The sequence below is a fragment of the Myodes glareolus genome, chromosome 26 (genome assembly GCF_982192425.1).
Source record: "Myodes glareolus chromosome 26, mMyoGla1.1, whole genome shotgun sequence".
In the NCBI taxonomy this organism is placed as follows: domain Eukaryota; kingdom Metazoa; phylum Chordata; class Mammalia; order Rodentia; family Cricetidae; genus Myodes; species Myodes glareolus.
The window spans coordinates 43,838,738-43,862,506 of NC_142051.1; the positions used below are offsets into that span (position 1 = coordinate 43,838,738).

The 23,769-nt window shown below is 43.6% G+C and overlaps 1 protein-coding gene across 1 annotated transcript in view; it reads left to right on the top strand.

Moving 5' to 3' along the window:
* Positions 1-6,792: 6,792 nt before the first annotated feature.
* Polr3b (RNA polymerase III subunit B) overlaps positions 6,793-23,769 on the top strand; it is a 102,661-nt gene continuing 85,684 nt past the window's right edge. Inside the window, exons 1-8 of the mRNA XM_048418209.3 lie at positions 6,793-6,971; positions 13,081-13,113; positions 13,324-13,380; positions 13,467-13,531; positions 17,583-17,658; positions 18,506-18,606; positions 20,587-20,678; positions 23,605-23,722. Of these exons, the coding sequence (XP_048274166.1) occupies positions 6,900-6,971; positions 13,081-13,113; positions 13,324-13,380; positions 13,467-13,531; positions 17,583-17,658; positions 18,506-18,606; positions 20,587-20,678; positions 23,605-23,722 (614 nt within the window). The 5' untranslated portion in view covers positions 6,793-6,899. The remainder of the gene's footprint in view (positions 6,972-13,080; positions 13,114-13,323; positions 13,381-13,466; positions 13,532-17,582; positions 17,659-18,505; positions 18,607-20,586; positions 20,679-23,604; positions 23,723-23,769) is intronic.

The window sequence follows — 23,769 nt, forward strand, 5'->3', positions numbered from 1 at the left end:
TTTTTGTTGTTGTTGTTTGTTTTTAGACAGAGTGTCACTCTGTAGCCCTGGCTGGCCTGAAATTTGATATGTATACCAGACTGGCTTTGGATTTACAGGTCTGGGATTAAAGCTGCCTTGGGCTCTTTCATTAGCTCTGCCAGGCTGTGCTGCTCCTCAGAGCCTTCCACCCATGACTTCACTCTGTTCACTCAGTTAACAAGCTCCTCAGGAGCATCCACTGGTACCAAGAACACACAACTCACTTCAGCAGTAGAAATAATAAAATCAAACCATAGATTAGCATGGACCCTACCCAAGGAGGATGTGAAAATTCCTGAGATAGCCTACACTTTCAAAGCAACATAGGCCAGATTTAGAAAGTCCCATATCGTCCCCTCTCACGCAGTGTCTACAGTGAAGATACGAAAGGAGGGCGATTTAATGAATTAGAGGAAGGGAACAGAGGGAGGTGGGTGTGGAAAATGACGGAATAATGGGAACATGTGATCAAAGTATATTATATACATGGAAAATGTTATAATGAGCCAGGTGTGGTGGTTCAAGCTGTATAGTACCAGCAGGCCAGGCAGAAGGTCCCAAAGTCAAAGCTAGCCTATGCTATAGAAACTGCCTTAAATGTCATAATGAAACCATTATTTAGTATAATTAATATATATTAAAAACTAATTTTGAGTTTTTGTTTTGTTTTTTTCTGAGACAAGTTTCTCTGTGTAGCCCTGGCTATTCTGGAACTGCCTCTGTAGACCAGGCTGGCCTCAAACTCAAGAGATCTACCTGCTTCTGCCTCCTGAATGCTAAGATCAAAGGCATTTGCCACCAACACTCAGCTAAATAATAAATTTTTGAACACTCCAATGAAAAAGTTGTGAAAAATTAGTAAGGGCTATAAAGTAAATGTGATTCATGCTAGTAAAGATTGCTGACCTCTCCTGTGGGGAGGATAATTCTTAGACTAACGCCTAAAGGACACAGAGGATTAATGGCCCAGGAACCAACAGCATTGGAGTGGACACAGTAGGCTCTGGCTGAGCAGTGAGTGCTGTGGTTAAGAGATGCAATGACAGAAAACAACAGATAAGAATGAAGCAGTGGAAGCAAAACAAAGGTAAAACGTTTCTTGGGTGTCATGGTCAAATTTCCTTTTCCCTTTTTGTCCTGAAGGGGATAAAAATAATCGCTGAATGTTTGCAATGGGAGAAGGCCACACACAAGATAGCTCTTGCAGCAAAAATTCCTGTTGGTGGTGATACCAGTCTTGTGTGTGTGGTGTGTGTATGCACATACTCGCAGAAACACGTGTTATAAACAGTAAAAACATCTAAAAACAAGTGGTGAAAGAACTGGATGGATATTGAGTTCCTTACAGAACCAGCTTGGTTTGAAGAGTCAGTCTTGGAAAACAGATGGGGACTAAGTGTGGATCGCCAGGTATCCAGCCACACTCATAAAGCTGCTGCTGCTTGGCCTCTCTGAAGTCCCTGATTCCAACACTCACCCCTCTGTGGTACGGGTGAAACAAGGGAGTGGGTGACTCCTATTCCTGGGCCCCCACTACATTTATGGTCTTGTTCGAACATTCTCCACTCACTGTTCTGAAAGAAGTAGAATGGGACCGAGATCACAAGATCCAAATTTGAATCCACCCCTGCAATTCCATAGCTATGTAAGTTCGAGCCATGCTTTAATCTTCATGAACCAGCTACTTACTCTCTTTCCTTCAGACTAATTGTCTCCCTCACAGGATGCGGCTCAAATTGTCTGCCAACTGTACCATAATGTAGCCACCTTACACTACTTGCATCTGTAATTGATGAGGTCCTAAATCTCTTTCAAGCTTCACGGGCTTTTAGTGTCTTGAGAAATGATTGCTAAGTGTTTTAACTACATAGGAACAAAATTTGTCATTTCTCATCAGAACCATGATCATTAGGCCCAATATTGTCATTGGCAGAAAAACTCAAGGGTACAGAGAAGGCTGTAGAGGTTGTCCTTGATGTCAACTTCAAAGGCTAGTGACAAAACACACATTATTGATTCATTTAGCAATCACTGAGTTTGTCCTGTGAGTTTTAACCTTTCAAAAAACTTATATCATTAAAATAATAATCTTTGTACTGTCTCCTCTGCTCCTTCTGCAAGGAAGCCCTGTTGTCATTTCTAAGCTTACAATGTAAGCCTCTTTAACACTTAAGGGACAGGAACAGAGGGGCTGACTGTATAGGCTTATGAAGAATACCTGGGACTGTCTCAGCAGCCACTCTTGCAGGTGTGCTGGGACAGGATACAGTTTTTGGTCTTTCAGAATATGATAAAATAGTAACAACTGGGTACTTACCATTTGGCAGGGGCTATCTCCCATGAGCACTTTCTGTAAGTTGGGTAACTAACTGCACAGCACACTGTGGGGCAGACTCTCATTTTCATACATGCAACAGCCCATAAATTTACCCAAGGTCACAGAGCTGCTGAGGAAATCAGAATCCACATAGAGTCTCCCTCAATGTGTGCTGTTAGCTCCTGGCCATATTGGCTCCTTGATTCACCCAACAACAAGCATTTTTCACTGTTGTGAATGCTGACTCCACGTTTACCTCTCCACTGTTGCTGTCCTCACAACTGACTGTTCTTGGTGTCCTGAGAGAGTGGGACTGAATTTGTCCGCCTCTCCCCCCATAGGGAACACCTCCGGGGCTGGGTAAGGCTCTGGTGGTAAGCTAGTTTCAACCTCTCCCTCATGTGCAGCTTAGAAGGCTGTTTTTGTAAGGAACCTGGTCTTTTGGGTGGGGGAGAGTGATGTCCTATACCACAAACCAAGGCTTTTCAGAGGGGACTGTGAGCATGGGGGTAAGCAATGACTTTTGCACTGCTCAGTCTTGCTCTCAGGAGGCAGCAACTTCTGCCCACCCTCTTTCCCCTCACTGGTGAAATGACAGGCAAGGACTAGCCCTCTGTCTTTCCTTTCTCCAGAACTGCTTATTTGAGATTGTATTCACGCACCAAACAGCACTAGAGGTATTTCCTGTAGCTGAAATGCACTGATAGGATATACTCCGGTGTGTTCTGCTAAAGCCTCAGAAAACAGATCTAAGTTCTGTAACAGGACACAGAGGCCAGGAATGGCCCAGCTCTGCTGGCTCTTTCTAGACTCACCAACCAGACTTGTCCTTGGCAAGCCCTGCCTGAGCACCACACTCAATGCCAGACATAGAGAAATATACTCTTACTGCACCCTACCTGTTGGCTCTGTGTTGAAATGTCTTCTGCCTCCCCATGCCTTTGCTGTGATGCCATGGCTGAATGATTAAAAGCATTAGGTGTCAAAGAAACCTGAATTTGAGACCTCATAAGAAGCATGGGTCCTGGAGTAAGATAATTATGGATTTAAATTCCAACTACAATTGAGCAAATTTCTTAATCACTGTCTTAGCTTGTCGAGTAGAGATCTCATACTCACCACCGAGGGTAAATCATTAGAGAATCTACTTAAGGAGAGTATTCAAATACCTGTTAAGGAGCAATGTTCAAATGAAGGGACATTCTTCCTGATTTCCCAGGATCCCAAATACCTCTCCCATTACTAATGCCCCTTAATCAGCCATTCCTGCCCCATAGCATTGGCCAGCAGCTCATCTGGCTACCACACAGCTCATTCACGTTATATAATGGGTAGGGCATCATTGCAAGATGCAAATGCTTGTCCTCTAGGATTCCCCAGGCTTTTATACCAATACCTCAGTAAAAGGGTGTGGTGACATAAAACTGAGGAAGCACAGAACTATCCCTGACTTCCCCCCTTGCTTCAGAAGTCTAGCCCCCCCAGAAAACAGAAGTCCTGGATTTGACCTGGGGTGTACCAGTGTCATGCAAAAAGTCTTACAAGGGATTGTGGTCAAACAGTCAATACCATCGCTGCCGACCAACTGTAGCCAAGAAGGACTGGGGGACCACTTGTGACAAAGTTTTCTATATTTAAAGAGAAACTTAAAAAAACTCAGTTCACAACTGTCTGTAACTCCAGTTCCAGGAGATCTGGCATCCTCAGACATACACACAGGCAGAACCCCAATGTACATAAAAAATAAATCATTAAAAAAGTCAGGGTGAAAAACAGGAATATAATGTTAAATTTATTATTACCCATTGTCTTATTTTTAAATTACATATTCAACACAAATTTATTAAGGAACAAACAGTGTACCAGAACCTAGACAAGGTTCTCAATTCTTGTTTGAGCGTTGGCAGCCTGAAAAACTAGACAAGAACACAGGTTATGATATTAGGTTACAGTAGCAAAGAGCTTGACAGAGATGCAGGTTACAGCCCCAGCCTGCCCATCAGAAAGTAGGAGAACCATGGTCGGTGGAAATCAAAGACAACGTTGGAGCATCGACACAGCTGAGTGGAACTTGGCACCCTCTGCCATCTACAAATCACATCCACATTCCCTCCCAGACCATACTCTAAATAGCGTGCTCTCTAGGAATTGATTCACAAAGATCGCTCACGTAGATCTTGTTTCTCTGAGTAAGTTTTAAGAACTTAAGCCGGACACAGGCCTTTAATCCCAGCAGTAGGGAGGCAGAGGTAGGCAGATCTCTGTTAGTTTGAGGTCAGGCTGGTCTCAGAGTGAATTTCAGGACGGCCAGGACTACACAGAGAAACCTTGTCTCGAAAAGCCAAAAAAAGAAAGAAAGAAAGAAAAGAAAGAAATTTAAGGGTAGAGGTTGATCGTTATTATTTTTAAATGATCTACCTTACGTAAGATCAGAGGCCGCCTCTCCAGAGTTGGCTTCTCCCCTACCATGTGGGTCCTGGGGATTGAACTCGGGTTGTCAGGCTTTGTGGCCATCGCCTTAACCTACTGAGCCGAGCCATCTTGTAGCATGTCTGTCTTCACCTACTTTCAGAAATGTCAGCACAACATTTAGAAGACCGTAGCATTGAAATTTAAGTAGCTAACTCAGTAAGTAGACTACCTTGGGGCCAGATTGGAAAAAACAAAAACAACACCAAAAATACCCAGAAAGCTTACACTTGAAAATTTTAAGAACTTCCTTATAATGGTTTCAACTCTTAAATGGTGTGCATAGCCGAGCAGCACCGTGCATGCTCACACGACACCATCCATTGCCACATTTATATTTTCCTAAACTGGAACACTATCTATTAAACAGTTGTTGGCATCTTTTACCTTTTTTTCCTGGGGGATTTTTCTTGGATTTGCATGAACTCACTTTCAAATTAGAGGCAAATTCCCTCATCTTCCTTCTACCACCTCTCTCTGTGTGCTTAACTATTCACTGGGAATTTTTTTTAGCAGTGTGTGTTCTGAAATTTAAAATTTTTCTTCATGGAATGATAAAACTTTAAAATTCTATTAGCAAATCTTATGCTTTCTCTGTTTTCATCCTTGAAATCCTTCACCAACTCAATATTATTAATGCCATCTCTTTTCTTTGGAGATAGGGTTTCATGCAGCCCAGGCTAGCCACAAACTTGCTAGGAAGCCTAAGATGCAACTGAGCTTCTGATCCTCCTACATCCCCCTCCTGTGCTGTGGTGTGTGCCACCACGTGAGGTTTATGTGTAACCCCAGGTTAATTCGTTGTAGTGGGGGCGAGACCCATGGCTTGGTACAAACTAGCAAGAACTCGACAAACACCCTTCTAATGTTTCCTTAACACACACTGAAATATTTAATCTATATAGGATGTAGGTATATTTTTCTCCCAAACTGCTAATTAGTTATTCTAATAGCAATTATTGGGTTTTCCCTACTGTTAGGTTTCAAATCCTGGGGAAAACAGGCACATCTAACATATCAAAGCACACCTGGTTCTTCCAGCCTCTCTCAGTCCCACTAGTTATAGGGTTTGGCTGGCTTAATCCGCCATCTCCCACCTCCCCCTAACTCTGCAGCCCAGGAGCCGGGCTGCCCTTCCCCCATAGGCTCTTCCCTATATAATCCAGACATTTTGGTTACCTGCCCCCTCCCATTTATTTATTTATTTATTTATTTATTTATTTATTTATTTATTTATTTATTTAAACTTTTGTCGTCTTAGCCGCAGAACCTGGCTCCTTTCTCTTCTCCTCCGTCCCCCTCACATGACTCAGGGTCGTGTCCACTCCGGACTCTCCCAGATGTCTCTGCCTCTAACTATGCTCTCTCCCTTCTATCGACAATAAAGTTTCTCCACCACACCTAGCTAGGAGCAGTCATGTCCTTCCTTTTTATTTATTTACTTTTTCATTCACCTACCCGTTAAAGCCGGTCAATCTTTTCACGCTAAACTTTGGCGCGAGTAATTTAACGGGAGATGGTGCACCTCCGAGTTTAACACTGTCTTGTTAGGATTTATTCTCGCTACAGGGCATTTCTCCCCAAACTACTATGGTCATTCTGATGGCGGTTGATGGCTGTCCGTTACACGCACACCATCTATTTTACCAACCACTTACTAGACACGGTAAACAGTTCTTCCTACTCAGCTCATACAGCTTTAGAAGGAGTTAAACGAAGTCTCTGCTTCAGGGGTTCATGTTGTGGCCACTGTCTATTATCCAGTGATTTTTCGGATGAGTTATACAGTTAAAACTCCTGTATTTCGCCGTGCTCAATCATTTTGGGGAATGGGCAGTAAACCTGCCTGCTGTGGGAATCTAGGATGAGCCAGGCGAAACCTCGGAACTTCACCAGGAGGCGCCGTTTCCTACATCCGGCACGGTCACTTCCGGGCTCCGGAACCAGACGGAACCTTTCCGCAGCGCCTCCGGTAAACAAGCGCCGCGGGGACACTTTAGGACGGCGCACACCAGCCTCCGCGTGCCGTTTGCTAGGAGCAGCAGGGCCGGATGTGGACGTTTTGTCGACTTCTTCCTTCACCGTGAGCGGAATGGACGTGCTGGCGAAGGAGTTCGGGAGCCTGACCCCGGAGCAGCTGGCGGCGCCGATCCCGACGGTTGAGGTAAGCGCGGTGCGGGCAGGCGGCGGAAGAGGCTGGAGGCGACAGGGGAGGCGTTGCCGGGAGAGCCTTGGTCTTGACGGGGGGCGGGCCCTAAGCTCCTGCGCATGCTCAGAGCTGCGCGCGTGCAAGTCCACGCCGTCGGGAGCTCGCGTGTTGGGGGCTAGCACGAACAGAATTCTCTGCAGCGTCCCGGGTTTAGCAGCTCAGCGAATGGCTCGCGGGTGAAGCATTTTCAATGTTGATGTGCACCGACAAGAACTGGTCCTTTCTCCCGTTCTTCCGCGGGAAACCAGTATCATGGCGTCCCGCAGCCGCTGCGGGGCTCCCAGTAAATGTGAATCCTTTTAGCCCAGAGTTTCTTTGGACTGCAGACATTTATAACTGCCTGAATATTTCCCCCAAGTTTTAATCTTGTATTTTCTGACTGGCACTTAAAGTTCTTTCATCAGATTCTCAAAAGTTAAAGGATAATTCACAGTGAAGTGCAGTTATGGGCATGATTAAATCCATCCTGATAATGTATAGAGATCCATACAGTGTTTCTGAGCCTCGAAATCTTTGTCATGGAATGTGGGGCGGGTTTAGGATTGAAGATGGTCAGGGGAGAAATCCAGACAGGGGTCAGGCTCTGCCTGATTTCAGCAATACCAGGAGATGTTTCAGAGAAACCGAAATAAACCAGTTATAGTGAGGAACGGGGAGAGGTGACGGAAAAGATGAAGGATAAAATGAAAGGTCCTGATTCTGAAATGCGTTGTCAGAAGGTGTTAGGCTTTCTCCCTGGGATGATACAGTACCTTCGAAGTGTTTAATCGGGGTGACATGACTAGTAGTTGTACTGAATGATAAACTGTTCTTAGGGCCCAGAGAGGTGTCTCAAGGGTTGAGTACTGCTGGCTGCTCTTCCAGAGCACCGGAGTTTGATTCCCGCTTTCACACTTAAACAGGGAGTTACACGTAAACAGGGGGTGGGGGCACACGACTTTAATCCCAGCATTTGGGGTGTGGAGGTAGGAGGCTCACTGGCCCAGAGGGAGTTCCTGAAAGTCTCTTAGGGAAAATAACCAGTATTTGCCTCTGTGTTTGGCTTATTTCACAATGTTTCATTACTCTTAATCAGTAGGATCTACTCACAGGCGTGTCTGTCGCCTGTAGTCCATGCAGCTAAGGGTAGTTAAGAATGTGGCCCAATAAGTTGTAAACTTACTTAAAACATTATGAGGGTATTTTTTTTTTCTTTTTAAATTTTTTTGGTGTGGTCCTCAAGTGTGACTATGTAGATCAGTGTTGTGTTCTAGTGTTAATGTTTCTTACAGTTGTCTTGCCTGCTTGCATCCGTTGGTACTCTGAACATCTTAGCTCAGCAAGTGGCTGTCGGGCTCACAGACCACTGCAGTGCTTTCTGATCTTGGTGTTCCCCACCCCTGATTCAGCATTTGAGCCACTGTACCCTTGCTCACAGGAACCTGCTGCTGTCTCATTCACTGCCTCAAGTCTCTTCAGTGTGCCCACCCTCCTGGCCACGTCTAACCCATAGCAAGGCATACACATCCTCAGTGTTTTCAGCCCCCCAACTCCTTCAACTCGTGTGGGCCTGCTCACAGTGGCTCCTTCTGTTTGGAATGCCTCCCTCAAACACCCGCCATGCCCAGATTACTCTTCTGCATACTTTTATTCTGACACCTACCCAGTGTCGTTCCATTTGCTTACATGTCTCCCTGTCAGCTGAAGGCGTCTGAAGTCAGGAGGCTTCTCCACTTGTTTGCTTGTTTGTTTTAAGTTGGTAAGACACTCAAATCAGCAAGTATTTGTTTACCTTATCAATCAATAATTACTGGCCCCAGAGCTTGAGTAACTTCTCTTACCATGCTATAATATGAAGGAAAAAATATGCTAGAAATGATTAATTCAAATAAAATGGTGCTCCTTAAAAACCCCCAGAGTGGGGAGACTCTCACTCAAGTCTCCAGATAACATGACCCCCCAGGAACTCACGAGAGACTGTCCTTGCTGCAATCACTCGAGGTTTATTGACAGGAACCGACGTGCTGGGGCCGAAACTCATTTCCCATTCAGGGATAGAGGAGTTCGACTCAGAGTAGCTGGGAGAGGGGGTATTTAGGGGAAGAAACCACAACCCAAAGGGGGTAAGGAAGGTGTCATTGGAAAATTCTGAAAATACAAGTGATCACTGGAAAATTCTGAAAATACCAGTGATAATCACAAGGGGTTAACTCCCCATTTCTCAAGATTATTCTTTTTTTTCCCGATTATTGATAACGATTTATCGATTATCGTTATTACCACGCGAACCCGCGTCCTTGGGCACTAGGGCAGAGCATTAGGCGCTCCTAGCCGCTGAACCACGGCTCAAGCTGCTTCTCAAGATTATTTTTAAGATTATAATCTAACTTTATGGTCAGCTAGTTCCTGGAACAGAGTCACTGAACTGGCTAACCTAGATTTTTGGTTCTTCTCTCCCTGCTAGATTTTTGGCTCTGTTCTTTCTGCTAGAGGGGTCTGGATTTATCCTGGTCTTTCACTCCTGTCTAAAAAGTTGTAGAGGAAATATAAGTTAGAAAGTTGAATAGTAAATAGCCAGATAAAAGGAAATGACATTTTTATTTAATTAGGCATATTAAAATATTGCTCTAATAAGTACTGTTCAGATAAATCTTCATTACTTATGAAATTGTAGTTTACTTCATGAAACTAAATGAGAATGTATACTAAATCAGTATAAATAAGTACAATGTCAATTTCTGAGTCTCCATTTCATCCTAGGCATTTCTTTGGCAAATCCAATAACATTATTCATTATGTTTATTTAGGAAAAATGTCAAGACCTGAGGAGCCCACTACAGAGAATAAGACTGGAGAAAATAGCTAACAGTATTAGAAACACAAGGGAGTGTGACAGATATCGTAGGAATGGGTCAGTGCCTTCCCGTGGAAGTCATGTGATGGATGCACAGAATTTACTCTGCAAATGGGAACGAGAAAAAAAAAAAACAACCAAGAAAGTAGACACATATAATAGAAAAAGAAATCTCAGCAGGTAGAATAAGCAATGGTGGCAAAGAGGTTGGAGGAATAGCCCTGACCAGATTTGGGAAAACATAAACAGACTGAAGACTTTAGATTTTCTCCTGTGTTTAGTCATTACCTGGTTGCTGTGAAGAGACACCATGACCAAGGCACCTCTTATAATAGAAAGCATTTAATTGGGGGCTTGCTAGCCATTTCAGGGTTAGTCCATTATCATTGTGGCAGGGAATGTGATGCCTTGCACGGTGCTGGAGAAGTGGTTGGGAGCTTTTACATCCGGGTCTGTATGCCAGCAGACTGGGCCTGGCATGGGCTTCTGAAATCTCAGAGCCCGCCCACAGTGGCACACTTGCTCCGACAGGGCCACGACTCCTAATCCTTCTAATCCTTTTTCTCCCTTTGAACTCACAGAGGTGCCTGGATTAAAGGCGTGCCCCACCACTGCCCTCCTCTTCTAATCCTTTTGGACAGTTCGGACAGTTCTACTCCCCGGCGACCAAACATTCAAACATATGAGCCTCTGGGCCCATTCTTTTTTTGTTGTTTTGTTTAGTTTTGTTTTGAGACAGGGTTTCTCTGTGTGGCTTTGGTTGTCTCAGAACTCACTAAGTAGATCAGGCTACCCTGTGCCTCTCAAATGCTGGGATTAAAGATTTGCGCCACCACCCTGGACTCCTCTGGGTCCTTTCTTATTCAAACCACCACACACTAAGTGCAATGGGCGGGGCATTCCTAAATTTAAACCGATTTCATAGAAGGATAATGTTTAGAATTCTGCTATCAAATCTTGTGCTTTCTATTACCATTCTTGAAATCTCCACCAAGTTAATGTTGTTAATACATTTTCTCACTTTTCTTTGTAGAGACAGGGTTTCATGTAGCCCAGGCTAGACTTGAGTTTATCTAGCCAAGGCTGATCCTGAACTGATTCTGCTTCTGTCTCCTAATTGCTAGGGCTGTAGGCCTGAACCACCACACCTGACTCAAAGGTTTCAGTAGTTTTCAAAGAAAAAGCTAATAAGGTGATTGAGGACACATCTAGGAGTTGGGTGATTAAGTAAGGTAGGGTTTCCCATTTTCCTAGAGGAGATGAGAAAGTATGAGTTTGTGGCAGACTGCGCTTCCCACTGTGGGCTGTGTACTCTTGCCTTTGTGATAGGAGGGATTTCACTGGGCACCCAAGGGAAATTTTGAAATATGGGAGCAAAATTTGAAAAGTTAGAGGATTATATAGGATTGCTGAAACAAAGTACCACGTCTGGAGAGTACAAAACCCAGAAATTTAGTTTCTCATGTTTCTGAAGGCTGAAAGTCCAAGGTCACGCTCACAGCAGAACCCAGGAATGATCCGATTGCCTGCCTCTTCCCTAGTGCCTGCTGGTTTACTGAGAGTCTTCGATATGTCTTCTGTGTTCAGAAGTATCACCCTGACGTCTGTCTTCATCTTGACATGACAGTGTCCCTAAATGTGCCTATCCAAATTCCCCTTTGTTATGTGGGCACCAGTCATATTGAATTAGAGTTCACCTTCTGGCATCTTCTGAATTGGTCTACATCTTCCAGGGTCCTGTAGGCCAAGTCACATAGATCTCAGCATAGAGATTTAATTCATGCTGTAACTGTTTGCTCTTTTTCTGTTTAATCAGATATAATGCAACCTAATATTGCACAGATATTGAGTGTTGGTTGCTTTGGTTTTGATACTTGCAAATACCCAAACAGCTGTTACCCAGTATATACTCTAGAACATTCTAGAACATTTCCTTCACCCCAAAAGTTTCTCTTACAATCTTTTTAGCTCCCTTCCTCCCCCCTGCCAAAGAAAGCAAAAACAAAAACCATTCTTACTTTCTGTTATCAGAGACTGGCTTCCTGGCCTCCCCACATTTACATGTTAGACACTCTTGAGAGCGCTTGTGCGCTCGCTCTCTCTCTCTCTCTCTCTCTCTCTCTCTCTCTCTCTCTCTCTCTCCAGTTTTTGGGACAGAGTCTCACTATACATTCCTGGTTGTCATACAACTTAGAATGTACACCAGGCTGGCCTCAAACTCACAGAGATATGCCTGCCTCCGCCTCCCAAATGCTAGGATTAAAGGGTCTATCCCTGCACGAGGCTTTTGATCTCATTTTGTGCAATTCTTTTTCTTTGCTCCTTAGGTAATTTCATCGTCCCTCGGTCTTAGTAACTGTTGCCTAATTTACACTGTTTGTACATTCCAGACATCTGCTGCCCTTTTGACGTTTCTCTCTGAATGTCTGATTGGAATCTCAGACTAAACATGCACCAACCAAACTCGCAGCTCCCCAGACCTGAAACCTGCTGCTCCCACACACGCCCCCATGCGCTCCTCTGTGCTGGCCCAGTGTCTTTGCTCCTCAGACCAGAAACCTTGCTGTTCATTTTAACTTCACTTTTTCTCAGGGGAGCCATGCAGGCTCTTGTCAAATTTCACTGACTTTGCTCCAGATCATGTCTCCGAGCTAACAATTTCTCATTTTCTGGTTGTGCTGTTACCAGCCTGGGCTCCCAGCCAGTTAGCGAAGTGACCTTCCTGCTGCCTGCCTTGCTCATCTGCACCCAGCATCCAGAATGATCTAGTTAAGAGGCACAGAGCTATCACGTGACCCTTCCACTCAGAACTTCCTAGTGGCTCCCAGATCCCTGAATTTAAGGCCAATCTTTGTTTCCGACAAAGCCCCCGCTGTCTGTGGGCCTCTGCTCAGGAGCTGAGATAAGTGAAAAGACGCTGCCATGGTGTGCAGTGGTCCAGACGGCCAGCCAGCCAGACACCCACGTGAGCGGACCCCGGTGTGAGAAGAGTTAGGGGTCTTGTCAGCAAGAAGAGGCTATAGTATATGTAGTATATGTACCTGTGGTACATGGGGACGTGTTTATGTGCATATGCACATATATAAACATGCTTACAGTAGCACTTACAGGAAAAAAAATTCCCCTTTTTGGTTTTCTTCCAGTGTACTGTGATAAACTTGGTGCATCAAAGTAATTGTGTTTTGTGGTTACTGCTGCAGAATTCTCATGTTCTTATTGTTTGGTCCTCAGGAAAAATGGAGGCTGCTTCCAGCATTTTTAAAGGTAATTATTTGTTTGATTTTAACAATAATTGGTTATTTATAACACAGTAAGTCAGTCTCTAGATGATCCTTTGAATTTTTTTCAACTAAATGCATTTATTATTCTTTCCCTTACTTGTATTTGAGAAACTTTGGTTCCGTGACCAGAGTGACACAGGTCACCTGTACTTTGTTGCCATCCTTTATCCTTTCTTTATTCTTCCGTGCTTAGGTGAAAGGCCTTGTGAAGCAGCACATAGACTCCTTTAACTACTTCATTAATGTCGAGGTAAGCATCCGGACTCAAACTGGACGTAAATTGAGGACCAGTTGGAAGTCAGAGTTCTGTCCCTAACCTTGCACCTTCTGCTGCAGATAAAGAAGATAATGAAAGCCAATGAGAAGGTTACCAGCGACGCTGACCCCATGTGGTACTTAAAGTAAGAAACCAGCTCCTTTTACATTTATTCTGATTGTTTTCTTTTCCTTTCTTTCTTTTTTTGTTTGTTTGTTTTGTTTTATTTTTTGAGACAGGGTCTCTCTGTAGTTTTGGAGCCTATACTGGAACTAACTCTTGTAGACCAGGCTGGCCTCGAAGTCACAGAGATCCTTCTGCCTTTGCCTCCTGAGTGCTGAGATTAAAGAAGTGCCACCACCGCTCGGCTCTGATTGTTTTCTAAATCCTAGCATGGCTGTACTTGCTGTCACATCTCTTGTGCAGCCATTATTTTACCTGTTCAGTAAACTAATTGTCAACTGCCCACATTTAGCTTTTAGTTGATTGTATATAGAATTTTAATTGAAAAGTTACTAAAACTTTTAGTTCTAAGCAGGCTTTTCTTTTGATGAGTTATAGATATAGAACAATTGCTGAGAAAAAGAAAAAGTGCTCAGTATTCTTTTCACAACCTGTGTTACTTCCCTGTCTGTGATCAGACCTCAGTCCTCAGAACCAGGGAGTTACATTTATGGAGTGCCGCCTGCTGAAGTCTAGGCCTGACCTTGTGTTTTCCCATTCATCCTATTTCACTTAGCAGAATCAGTCCCTGGCCCTGTGTTAGACTGCCTTTCCGTTGTTAATCCCACCGCACAAAAGTAAAGCCCATGACCCAAATTCTTTGGTCAAATTATGCAAGCTTTATTTTCTGTCAGATGAGGCTATCTCCCTAAAATGGGGTTTGAGAAAATAACATTGAACATAGGAGGAAGAGAAGAGAGTGGGGTTCATGTAACCCCGAAAACTGGAAGACTGGGAGGTTTTCAAGGGTTGGTGGATTTCCAGATGAATTTTGGTTACCTAGGCACATAACTGAACATTTCAGAATTATTTCACAGAACTTATCAGGATGGAGGTTAGGGCATAGGGTGTAGAACATGTCAAATTCCAGAAAATTGGTCAAGACCTGATCAGATCCAAGTTTTTCAAAAAGACAGGGATGAACTTACTGTGGCCTGTAATAAGATGGTATCATAAGTCAGAATCAGGATGTTCCAGATCCTCCACTATCTTTAGGTGAGAGTTTGTGTATAGCTGAGCGCAAGTGCCCTTGGAGGCCAGAGAGGACCTCAGATCCCCTGGGGCACCATTCCTGGCGTGGTGCTGGGGACCCAACTTCAGGTCCTCTTCAAGGGCTCTTGAATTGCCAAGGCATCTGTTCAAGGCTGCGGTTATGTTTGTTGGTCTCCGGAATGTGATAGTCTTCAGTCTTGCCTGACATTTTTGAGTAGTCTGACAGTGAAGGAGAACACACAAAAAATAGTCCCACACTAGCTCCAAATAGGGTATACTAAGGGGGGACTCACAGATCACAGACCTCTGCACAAATGGGGAACAGGAACCAAACCCAGTATCTAGGCAAGAATGGGAGAGAGAGAGAGAGAGAGAGAGAGCGCGTGCATGAGCACAAAGTACATACCTTTTTAGTACCCAAGGTCACACCCAACCTGGTTCAGCCTCTCAAAGGCCATTGGCTGAAGGAGGTTCCCCAGCTTGAGGAGATTTTGCAAAGGATCCTTCTGAGTATTTGGGACTTACTCATGATTAGGTTAAGTTACACACTTTAAGCCATAACACCTCACAATGTTCTGCCATTTTTGCTGGCTAATGTCAGAGGGTATAGTCGCCAACATCCTTTATGGCTGGTGATTTTGACACTGTTTTCTTGGTTAATGTGGTGCCTGTCTTTCAGAATTCTCCACTGTAAGAATACTATCTTTTCTCTTTATAATAACTACCCGTGGGGAGATTTTTTTAGACAATGCAAATCTCCATATTTTCACCACTAATTTTATTTAATTCTTTAAGAAAAAATTATTGTGCCTGGGATTGAACCCCAAATTTCATGTTTACAAGACCAATATTCTATACTGAGCTGCATACATAGCTCCTCACTACTGATTTGATGGTTCTTATCCATAATAGTTACTACTGTGTGATAACTTTAAGTCTCTCTCTCTCTCTCTCTCTCTCTCTCTCTCTCTCTCTCTCTCTCTCTCTCTCTTCTAGACACGGTTTCTCTGTGTAGCCCTGGCTTCCCTGGAACTCACTCCGTAGATCAGGCTGTCCTCAAATGCAGTCTTCACCACCGCCGCCTGTCATTCCTTCAGTTTCTAATGTTCCCGTGCCCTTGTTGTGCCTTTTGTATATTATATTTATATCAGTCCAGGCTCATCGATTTTAGTTTTTTCTGTTGTTTGTAAGCCAGTGTTATTATTCGCTTACTTAGATTATTCTAGCTTTGCCATAGGGAAATTCTTCAGTTTGATTCCATGTCCTTTCAAAATGGGCTCTTACGATATTTCAACAACCAGTTTACTTTCTGGAACCATAGGCTATACTATATATTTGTTGTGTTTTTCTTTGTCCCCATCAGGGAACCAAGCATTTCTTCAAGGTGCCTTATTCTTTTATAAGAAGGTAGTACTTGTCCATCTACATATGAACACTAAGGCAGACAGCATTGGCAAATAAATGTGCATACACTAACACGTTCATGCACACATCTGTGTCCTATTCATTTTGTTTGTATTAGAGACTTTAGACTGAGGCCCCTGATTCTTGGCTAACAGTACCCACTCATTCTGTCAGTCTACCCTTCTTATTCTCACAGTGAGAAATGGGACTCATAGGTCTGTAATTTTTAAAAATTTCAACCTCAGGTTATATACCAGGTAAACTTATTCTGATACGTCTGCAAGAATGTTCACTAACTCGAGGACAGTCGTACACCGTACTTTCTGTCTTCAGCCTTACAGGCTACAAGGAAACTGCTTTTTCCCAAGGACACTCTTCTTTCTTCCATTTCAGAGCAGTGCCGAACAATATCTTCAAAAGCTGTTGCTTCCTTCCCAGTTCTCTCCAGCCAGTTTCCAGCTGCTTCTGGTAGCTAAGAACATCATTACTTTCCCATTATCCTCCCTCCTTTACACCAGTGAGCATATATTTTTGTCTCTGAAGTCCTCCTTTTTGTTTAATTCAACAAAAACTTGAATGCTCACATAGCACAGGCAATGCCTTACACATTGCTGTTTTCATTGGGTGTTATTTATATAGAACCAGTTCTAATATTTTCCTGTTAAAACCTATGTTATCTTTTTCTCCTTTTTATTTATTCTTTGTGTTTTCCTCACCATGCATCTCCACCCATTCATTTCTCCTTTCCTTCATATTCACCCGCTGCCCTGCAACCTCCCCACAAAATAAAATAAAATAAGGGAAAAAGAGAAGAAAAAATCTTGTCATGGAGCCTGTAGTGTGACACAGTGAGTCACACAGTGAGCCCTTTTGTGTGTTTGTCTTTACTTGCAAGTGTTACCTGCATTATCCTGTAAAGCTGTACCTAGGAGAGCAGAGAGGTGGCTGTGTGGGTGGCGTGCTGACTTGGGCCCAGGCCCTCAAGTGAAAGCTGGGTGCAGCAATGTCTGCATCTTAGCACAGCACTGGGTGTATGAAGACAGGCTGTTCCAGAGCCTGGATGTAGTTAACTCAGCTGGTTAATTCATGTTCAACGAAAGACCCTGTCTCAAAAAATAAGGTGGAGGGACTGGAGTGATGGCTCTGCAGTTAAGAGCACTGGTTGCTCTTGCAGAGGACCTGGGTTCAGTTTCCAGCGCTCACCTTGTGGTTGACAATCCTCTTTAACTCCAGTTCCCAGGGAGCCAGTGCCCTCTTCGGGCTTCTGCAGGTACCATGCATGCACACAGTGCATTTATATGCAGGCAAAATAGTCAAACACATAAAATAAAAGTAAATCTTTAAAAATACTCGAGGTGGAAGCAGTAGAAGCAGCAGCCCAGCATTAGTGCCTGGTCTCCAGTGCACCTGTGCACACATGCACATGTCCATACCCCGCACACACGCACTCACAGAAGTACTTTGATAGCATTTCCCCTCATTTGCAAAGTTAAGCAAGGGGTGCTTTTCAAAGACTCAGGGATCACTTGTATATGTTCTTAAAGACATGTAATTGATGAAGGAAATTTGCCTTTCAGATATCTTAATATCTACGTTGGCCTCCCCGATGTTGAAGAAAGTTTCAATGTAACAAGACCAGTGTCCCCTCATGAGGTAATTGTGCATCTTGCCTTACTTGGACTTGTTTGTTTTTAACCTAGAGTCTGTTCTGCTCTTAATATATACTCTTAAGATTTTTTTTTTAATTGAAGCTGGGTCCTCTGGAAGAACAGGTGGTGCTCTTAACTCCTGAGCCATTCCTTTATCCCCACATAAGCAATTTTTATTGGCCAGGATTAGGAAATTTAAAATTTAAAAATCTGAGCCACTGTTGAAAAAATTTAAAGAAATTTAAACCTGACTTTCAGTGGAAGCAACAGATGAAATTTAACACAAAGAATTGTGTGGGTAGATTTCAGAGAAATTCTGTTTTGAAGCTGTAAAAACCACCACATAAGTGCGGTATAGTAATACGAAGGCACTGGAGAATTTGCGTGTGCTTTCTTGTGGCTTAGCTGAAGGTATCCTTTAGCTGTTATCACGTCAAGCTAACACACGACTCAACAATTTCTCACATCCCCTTGATGATTTCAGAGCTGGTAGCATGGTGTGATGAGTGGTTTGTGTATAGCTATCTCCTGGGAAGGTGTTTTGTGATGTAGTTTTTATACTTTTCTTACCTTTGTGATTGTTCACAATTTTGAACAATGTAACCAGCCACATTGATTAATCTCTATGGATGGATTTGCAAGGAGCAGTCTGATTGCTGTAACATGTCATTTGCACCAGGTTGATGAGAAGAAAATTGCTCTTCAGTTAATGTTCCGTCTTTGGACTGGCAGGACCAGGGATGTTGTGCCAATATGTTATCCCCTTCTTGGGGAAAGTTCAGTTTGGCATGGGCTGTGCTCCTAGGAGGAGCTCTGGAGAGCAGAGGGGCAGTAACTGTGATTTGTTGCAGTGCCGTCTGAGGGACATGACATACTCTGCCCCGATCACAGTGGACATTGAGTACACCCGAGGCAGCCAGAGGATAATCCGCAACGCCTTACCCATTGGCAGGTGAGAAGAGAAGTCGCAGTTGGAGTCACTGCCTGGGGCTCGACCCCATCACGTGATCTTGAACAGATTAATAAGTCTGCTTTGGCTGACTCCCTCAGGAGTATTCTGGAAGCAGTAGCTATCTCATGGAATTCCTTTGTGGATCCTTAAGAGTAAGGGCCAGGCAGAACTGTGATTCTTACTAATTGTAGAATGTTTTGTAAAGCTGGGGAAAATGCTTTCCTTTTCTTCTGACACCAGCAGTGGGCACTCAGTAGGTCTGTTAGGATTTCATTGGATTCTCCCGCACTGGCCTTCTTGCTGTGTGTAGTTACCCTCGACGTTTGTTTATGTGTCACAGTAGTTAGGGAAGAGGTTACTGTAAATGATGGATAGCACCAGCTAGGATTTTTGGAACTTGCTTTTCCTAGTTAGGGACATATGTTGAGGCTTTTGTAGAAATAGTTATGAATTTAAAATGGTTTTAGTTTTCTTGTAGACCAGGCTGGCCTCGAACTCACAGAGATCCACCTGCCTCTCCCTTCCGAGTGCTGGGATTAAAGGTGTGCACCACCACCACCACCCGGTTTTGGTTTCTTGAGGTGAACCTTTTTTTAATTTGTTGGAGAGTGTAGCTGATTTACATCTATTGCACACACACAGAAACACACACAGTTTACATGATAGAAGTAGACATTTGCATGTATTTCTGTCAGTGTATTCTGGACTTGAAATCTTTCCAACTTTATCTTTTTAGTTTTTCTGTTTTGCATTACGTTGGATTAATAGGAACTCTTTTTTTCTACCTGCTCTGAAAGGCATGCATACCATTTCTGGCTATGCTACTTTAGAATTATACTGCATAACTTAACAGAGTTTGAGTCTAATTCTTTATTATCCTTTTAGGAAGAGTAACGTCTTAGACAACTTTGACACGGGTCAAGTCCTTGACTTCCTTTATGCCATGCTTCTCTTGTCTTGCTTTTTACCCATAAATTGAAAATAATCATTGTTTTATAAAGTTAACATTCAGTTACATTTCTGTGCATTTGTTTCGCTTTTTTAATTTTTTTTAATTTACTATTATTTTACATGTATGGGTGTTCTGTCTACATGTATGGATGTGCGCTACGTGTGTGCTTTGTTCTGAAGGAGAGCAGAAGACAGCAGGTCCCTCAGAGATGCTTGTTGACATCCACGCGGGTGCTCTCTTCTGGAAGAGTGATTAGTGCTCCTGACCACAAGCCATTATTCCAGCCCTCGTTTTGTTTTCTTTGTGCACCATAGAGTTTTTTTATGTCAGACTTTGGTTTGGTGTTGGTTTTCCATCTTCTGAAGATAGAAACTTCCTTCTAGAAATTCCATTAGTGAGAGTCTTATTAATTTTTAGTTTGCATCTGAAAACATCTCTGTGTGACCTCCGAGTGGCACTAAGAGAACACCCAGGTGTAGGCTGTTCTGTCTCCGTCCTCAGGTCTGTCAGTCTGCTCAGCTTCCTGTGGTCATCTGCCTGTGCTCTTGTTCTACACCCTCTTCCCCTTTGCTGTGTTGTATGTTTAGGTGTGGTCCTCTATTTCTTCTGTGTAGATAGTACTGTGCAGGCTTTCGCACATCTCAAAATCCATAGCCTTTTCCCCTTTTAATAAGTTTTTCTAGAAGTCTGAATAGGTGCGCTTTAGACTGTCTGGCTCTTCCATGGTGCTTCCACTCCTTCCTAGAGTGCACCTCTTAGTCTTCTTAAAGTAACGTTCTTGACAAGTTCTCCATTTAGTAATTCTCTTCTCAGCTGGGCCACTACTGCTATCGAGCACAGCCGTATATTTTTGTTATCTGTGCCAGAAAATTTGTCTGGGAAATCTTGGGTTTTCCTTGCACTCTCATGGACTTTTCTAACGTCTTCTAGCATGGTACCCAGAGATGCGGGCCCCTCTGTCATGTGTTCTCTGTGTTTTTTATGCCCCAGTCTGTACTTATTAACTTTTTTGTTTGTTTGTTTTACAGAATGCCCATCATGCTACGAAGTTCAAACTGTGTTCTGACAGGGAAAACTCCAGCAGAGTTTGCCAAACTGAACGAATGCCCGTTAGACCCAGGTATGTGTGATGGCTTAGGTGCACCCTCCCCCACTTTCCTCGCTCTGCCTGTTTTCCTAGTGTTCTGCTATAGCCTTTTTGCCTTTTAATGAAGTTGGGAAACTATTCATAAACTTCTGAAGACTTGGCACCAGCTTTATTCTAGATTTCTAAAGATGTGCGATTCTTTTGTTAGCTTTAAATCTTAGTAGTCTAACTTCTGATTATTGTCAGGGCTTGTTCTTCTCTTTCTGCCTTTGTTCAGTAGTTTCTTTTGATTTACTTGAAATTTGAGACTCTCACAAAATTACTGTCTAAGCTATTCTGAAAAGACCGCAGTAGCTCAGTACCGTCCGTGTTAAATATAGAAAAGAGAAAAAATGAAAGGTTTTTTGTTATTGTTTAAGCTCTTAAAATTTATATTTGTGCTGATTTCTAGACTATTTTCGACAAAATTTCAAGCAACAGAATGTAGAGGTTTTCCAAATGCCTTTATGTAGGATTTAAATTGGCTGATACCTGCTTTACTTGAACTCCTTGTATCCGGGAGGTTTTCGTTGTTGTTTTCTTATTTCGTTGTTTTTAAGGAGACATGGTCTCATGTACAACAGGCTGGCCTTAACTTACTTTATAGCTAAGGCTGGCCTCGATCACCTGATCCTCTTCAGTGCCTTCCAAGTGCCCAGCTTACGGGCATTTCCCACCACACCTGGTTGCTTTTAGAAAGAATTTAGTAAGAATCTTACTTTGCTAGACTCTAACCAAGGTTTCATAAGTTAAATGTTTTACATTGACTTTGCTTATATTTTGCACTTCAAACTTCATTCTGTCTTATTCCTGAATTATGTGAAAAAAATTATATAATAGCCTTCCATGACTTTTATTCAGTATAAACATTATTTTGGAAACCTAGTCATGGTCTGCTATTGTTCCTAATCCGTTAGAAAAGTTGGAGCAGGTATCAGTTTCCACTGAAGATCCCAGGTCATCCCTGTGCTTACGAGATCTAAAAATCCATCTCTTTAATACGTACATTTTTTTTCATTTGCCTGGTATGCCTGTTGGCTTGGTAAAATATATGGAAGTTATAGATGGTTTTTCTGTTACCGTTGTACATACCTTGGCCAAAAGGCGTTTGGAGGAGAAGGGGTTTATTTGGCTTACACTCCCAGGTCACAGTCTCTCATTGAGGGCGGTCCGGACAGGAGCTCAGGCAGGGACTGAAGCAGAAACGTGGAGGAATGCAGCTTTCTGCTCCTGGGCTCATTCTTGCTCCTCTACCTGCCTTCTGTAGCCCAGGCCCACCTGCCTAAGGAAGGTCCAGCCCTCATGGGACAGTCTGTTGAAGACAGTTCTTCAGTTGAGGTTCCCTCTTTCCAGTTTAGCAGCAACAAAACGAACGAGTCCCCTTTACCCCCTTGTCAGCTGGACGCACACACACATCACTGTTAGACCACAGTTGTTCCTTTCTGGCTTGTTCCCAGTATCTCATGTTAATAATATGATGCAAAATATAGTACAACTGTATAAGTTTCACAGTCTTTAAAATTGCAGTGCTTTAAAGGTTCGAGGTCTTTTTTAGAAATTCAAGGTCTCTTAATGCGTGGGCCTTTGTAAAGCCCCCCAAAAATTATATTCTTCCTTATTCCAAGGAGGACAGGGCACAGTTGTGATCAGATCAAAACACAGTCAGAATCCAACAGTGTAGTGAGTTCTGACTTCTGAGATGCACCGATGGTCTTCCGGCTCCAGAAGGCTTGGGCTACTCCATCTCTTTGGTTCTGCCATCCGTAGCACATAGCTTGTTAATAGGTGCAAATCAGTCTCACTGTCCACCTGCCACTAGCCTTGGTAGACATCCCACGATCCAGGCATCTCCAGTATCTTGGAGTCTCCGCCAACAACCTCTCCTGGTCTCTCTGGGTTCTGTCACACTTCCGCATGGTGCCAGCCCTCAGCTTCTCTGCATGACTCCTTCAGTCCCATAGTTTTGATGCTGCCAAACCACTACCACATAGAAGACTTAAATTTTCAAGTTCTGCTGCCAGCTTGAGATGCAGGCTTGGTCCCTTCTGGACCACAGCTTCTGTGTGCTTGCTTACCCTGGGAACATACTTTCCAGAAGATTTCTCATTGGTGATATTGGTCTCTCATTGATCACAACTGTTTCTTAGTCCCAGATAACCAGCCTTCATTGTCACAGCAAAACAGATTTCACTTCCACAGATTCGTAATGGAAAAATACCACACAAACAGCCCTGATAGTCTTTGCTTCCCTCTGAATCTTTACAAGCCAGGCCCCCATTGTCTGCCTTTTCTCCCCTCAAACCGTCGTGGTCAGGTCCACCACAGGAACACCATCCTCATTTTTATTTTTTTCGTCCTGTTCCATTGCTTTGATGGACATATAGCAAAAGCCACTTGAGATTTACTACTCTTCCAAGTCATAATCCCTCACTGAGAGGAGTTTGTTCAGGAGCTAAACCAGAAACCACGAGGGAACACTGTTGTTGGGCTTGCTCCTGAGCTTATGTTCATATTTCTAATGACTCAGGCCCTTCTGTGTAGAGAGGGAACAGTGGGCTAGGCCCTCTCATATCAACAATCCAGACAGTGCCCCGGAGACATGCCCACCAGGCCAAAAGCATGGAGGCCGTTCCTCGGCTGGGCTCCCCTCTTTCCAGCGTGTCAGCTTGACAACAAGACTAACCAGGGCAGCAGAGCAGTCAGATACTGTCTGTCTTCAGGAGGTAAAGCCATGTGCTGATGTGGTTGTTGGCTCACAGAAGTGTCAGCAGCCCCTTCAAGGGCACCTGCTGTAATCTGAGAGCTTGAGAGGCGGACACAGAAGTTCAGGGCCAGCCTAGACTGGTGCTCTGGAGACCACTGCACCTACTCACACTGGGTGCGGAAGGGGTGATGAACTTTTATTGTTCCCTTTGGGCAGGTGGCTACTTCATTGTTAAAGGAGTCGAAAAAGTTATTCTTATCCAAGAGCAGCTTTCCAAGAACAGGATCATCGTGGAGGCAGACAGGAAAGGGGCCGTTGGAGCTTCAGTTACCAGGTATGGGGAACAGATGGTGTTCTTCAAAATAGTAATCATTTCAGCAA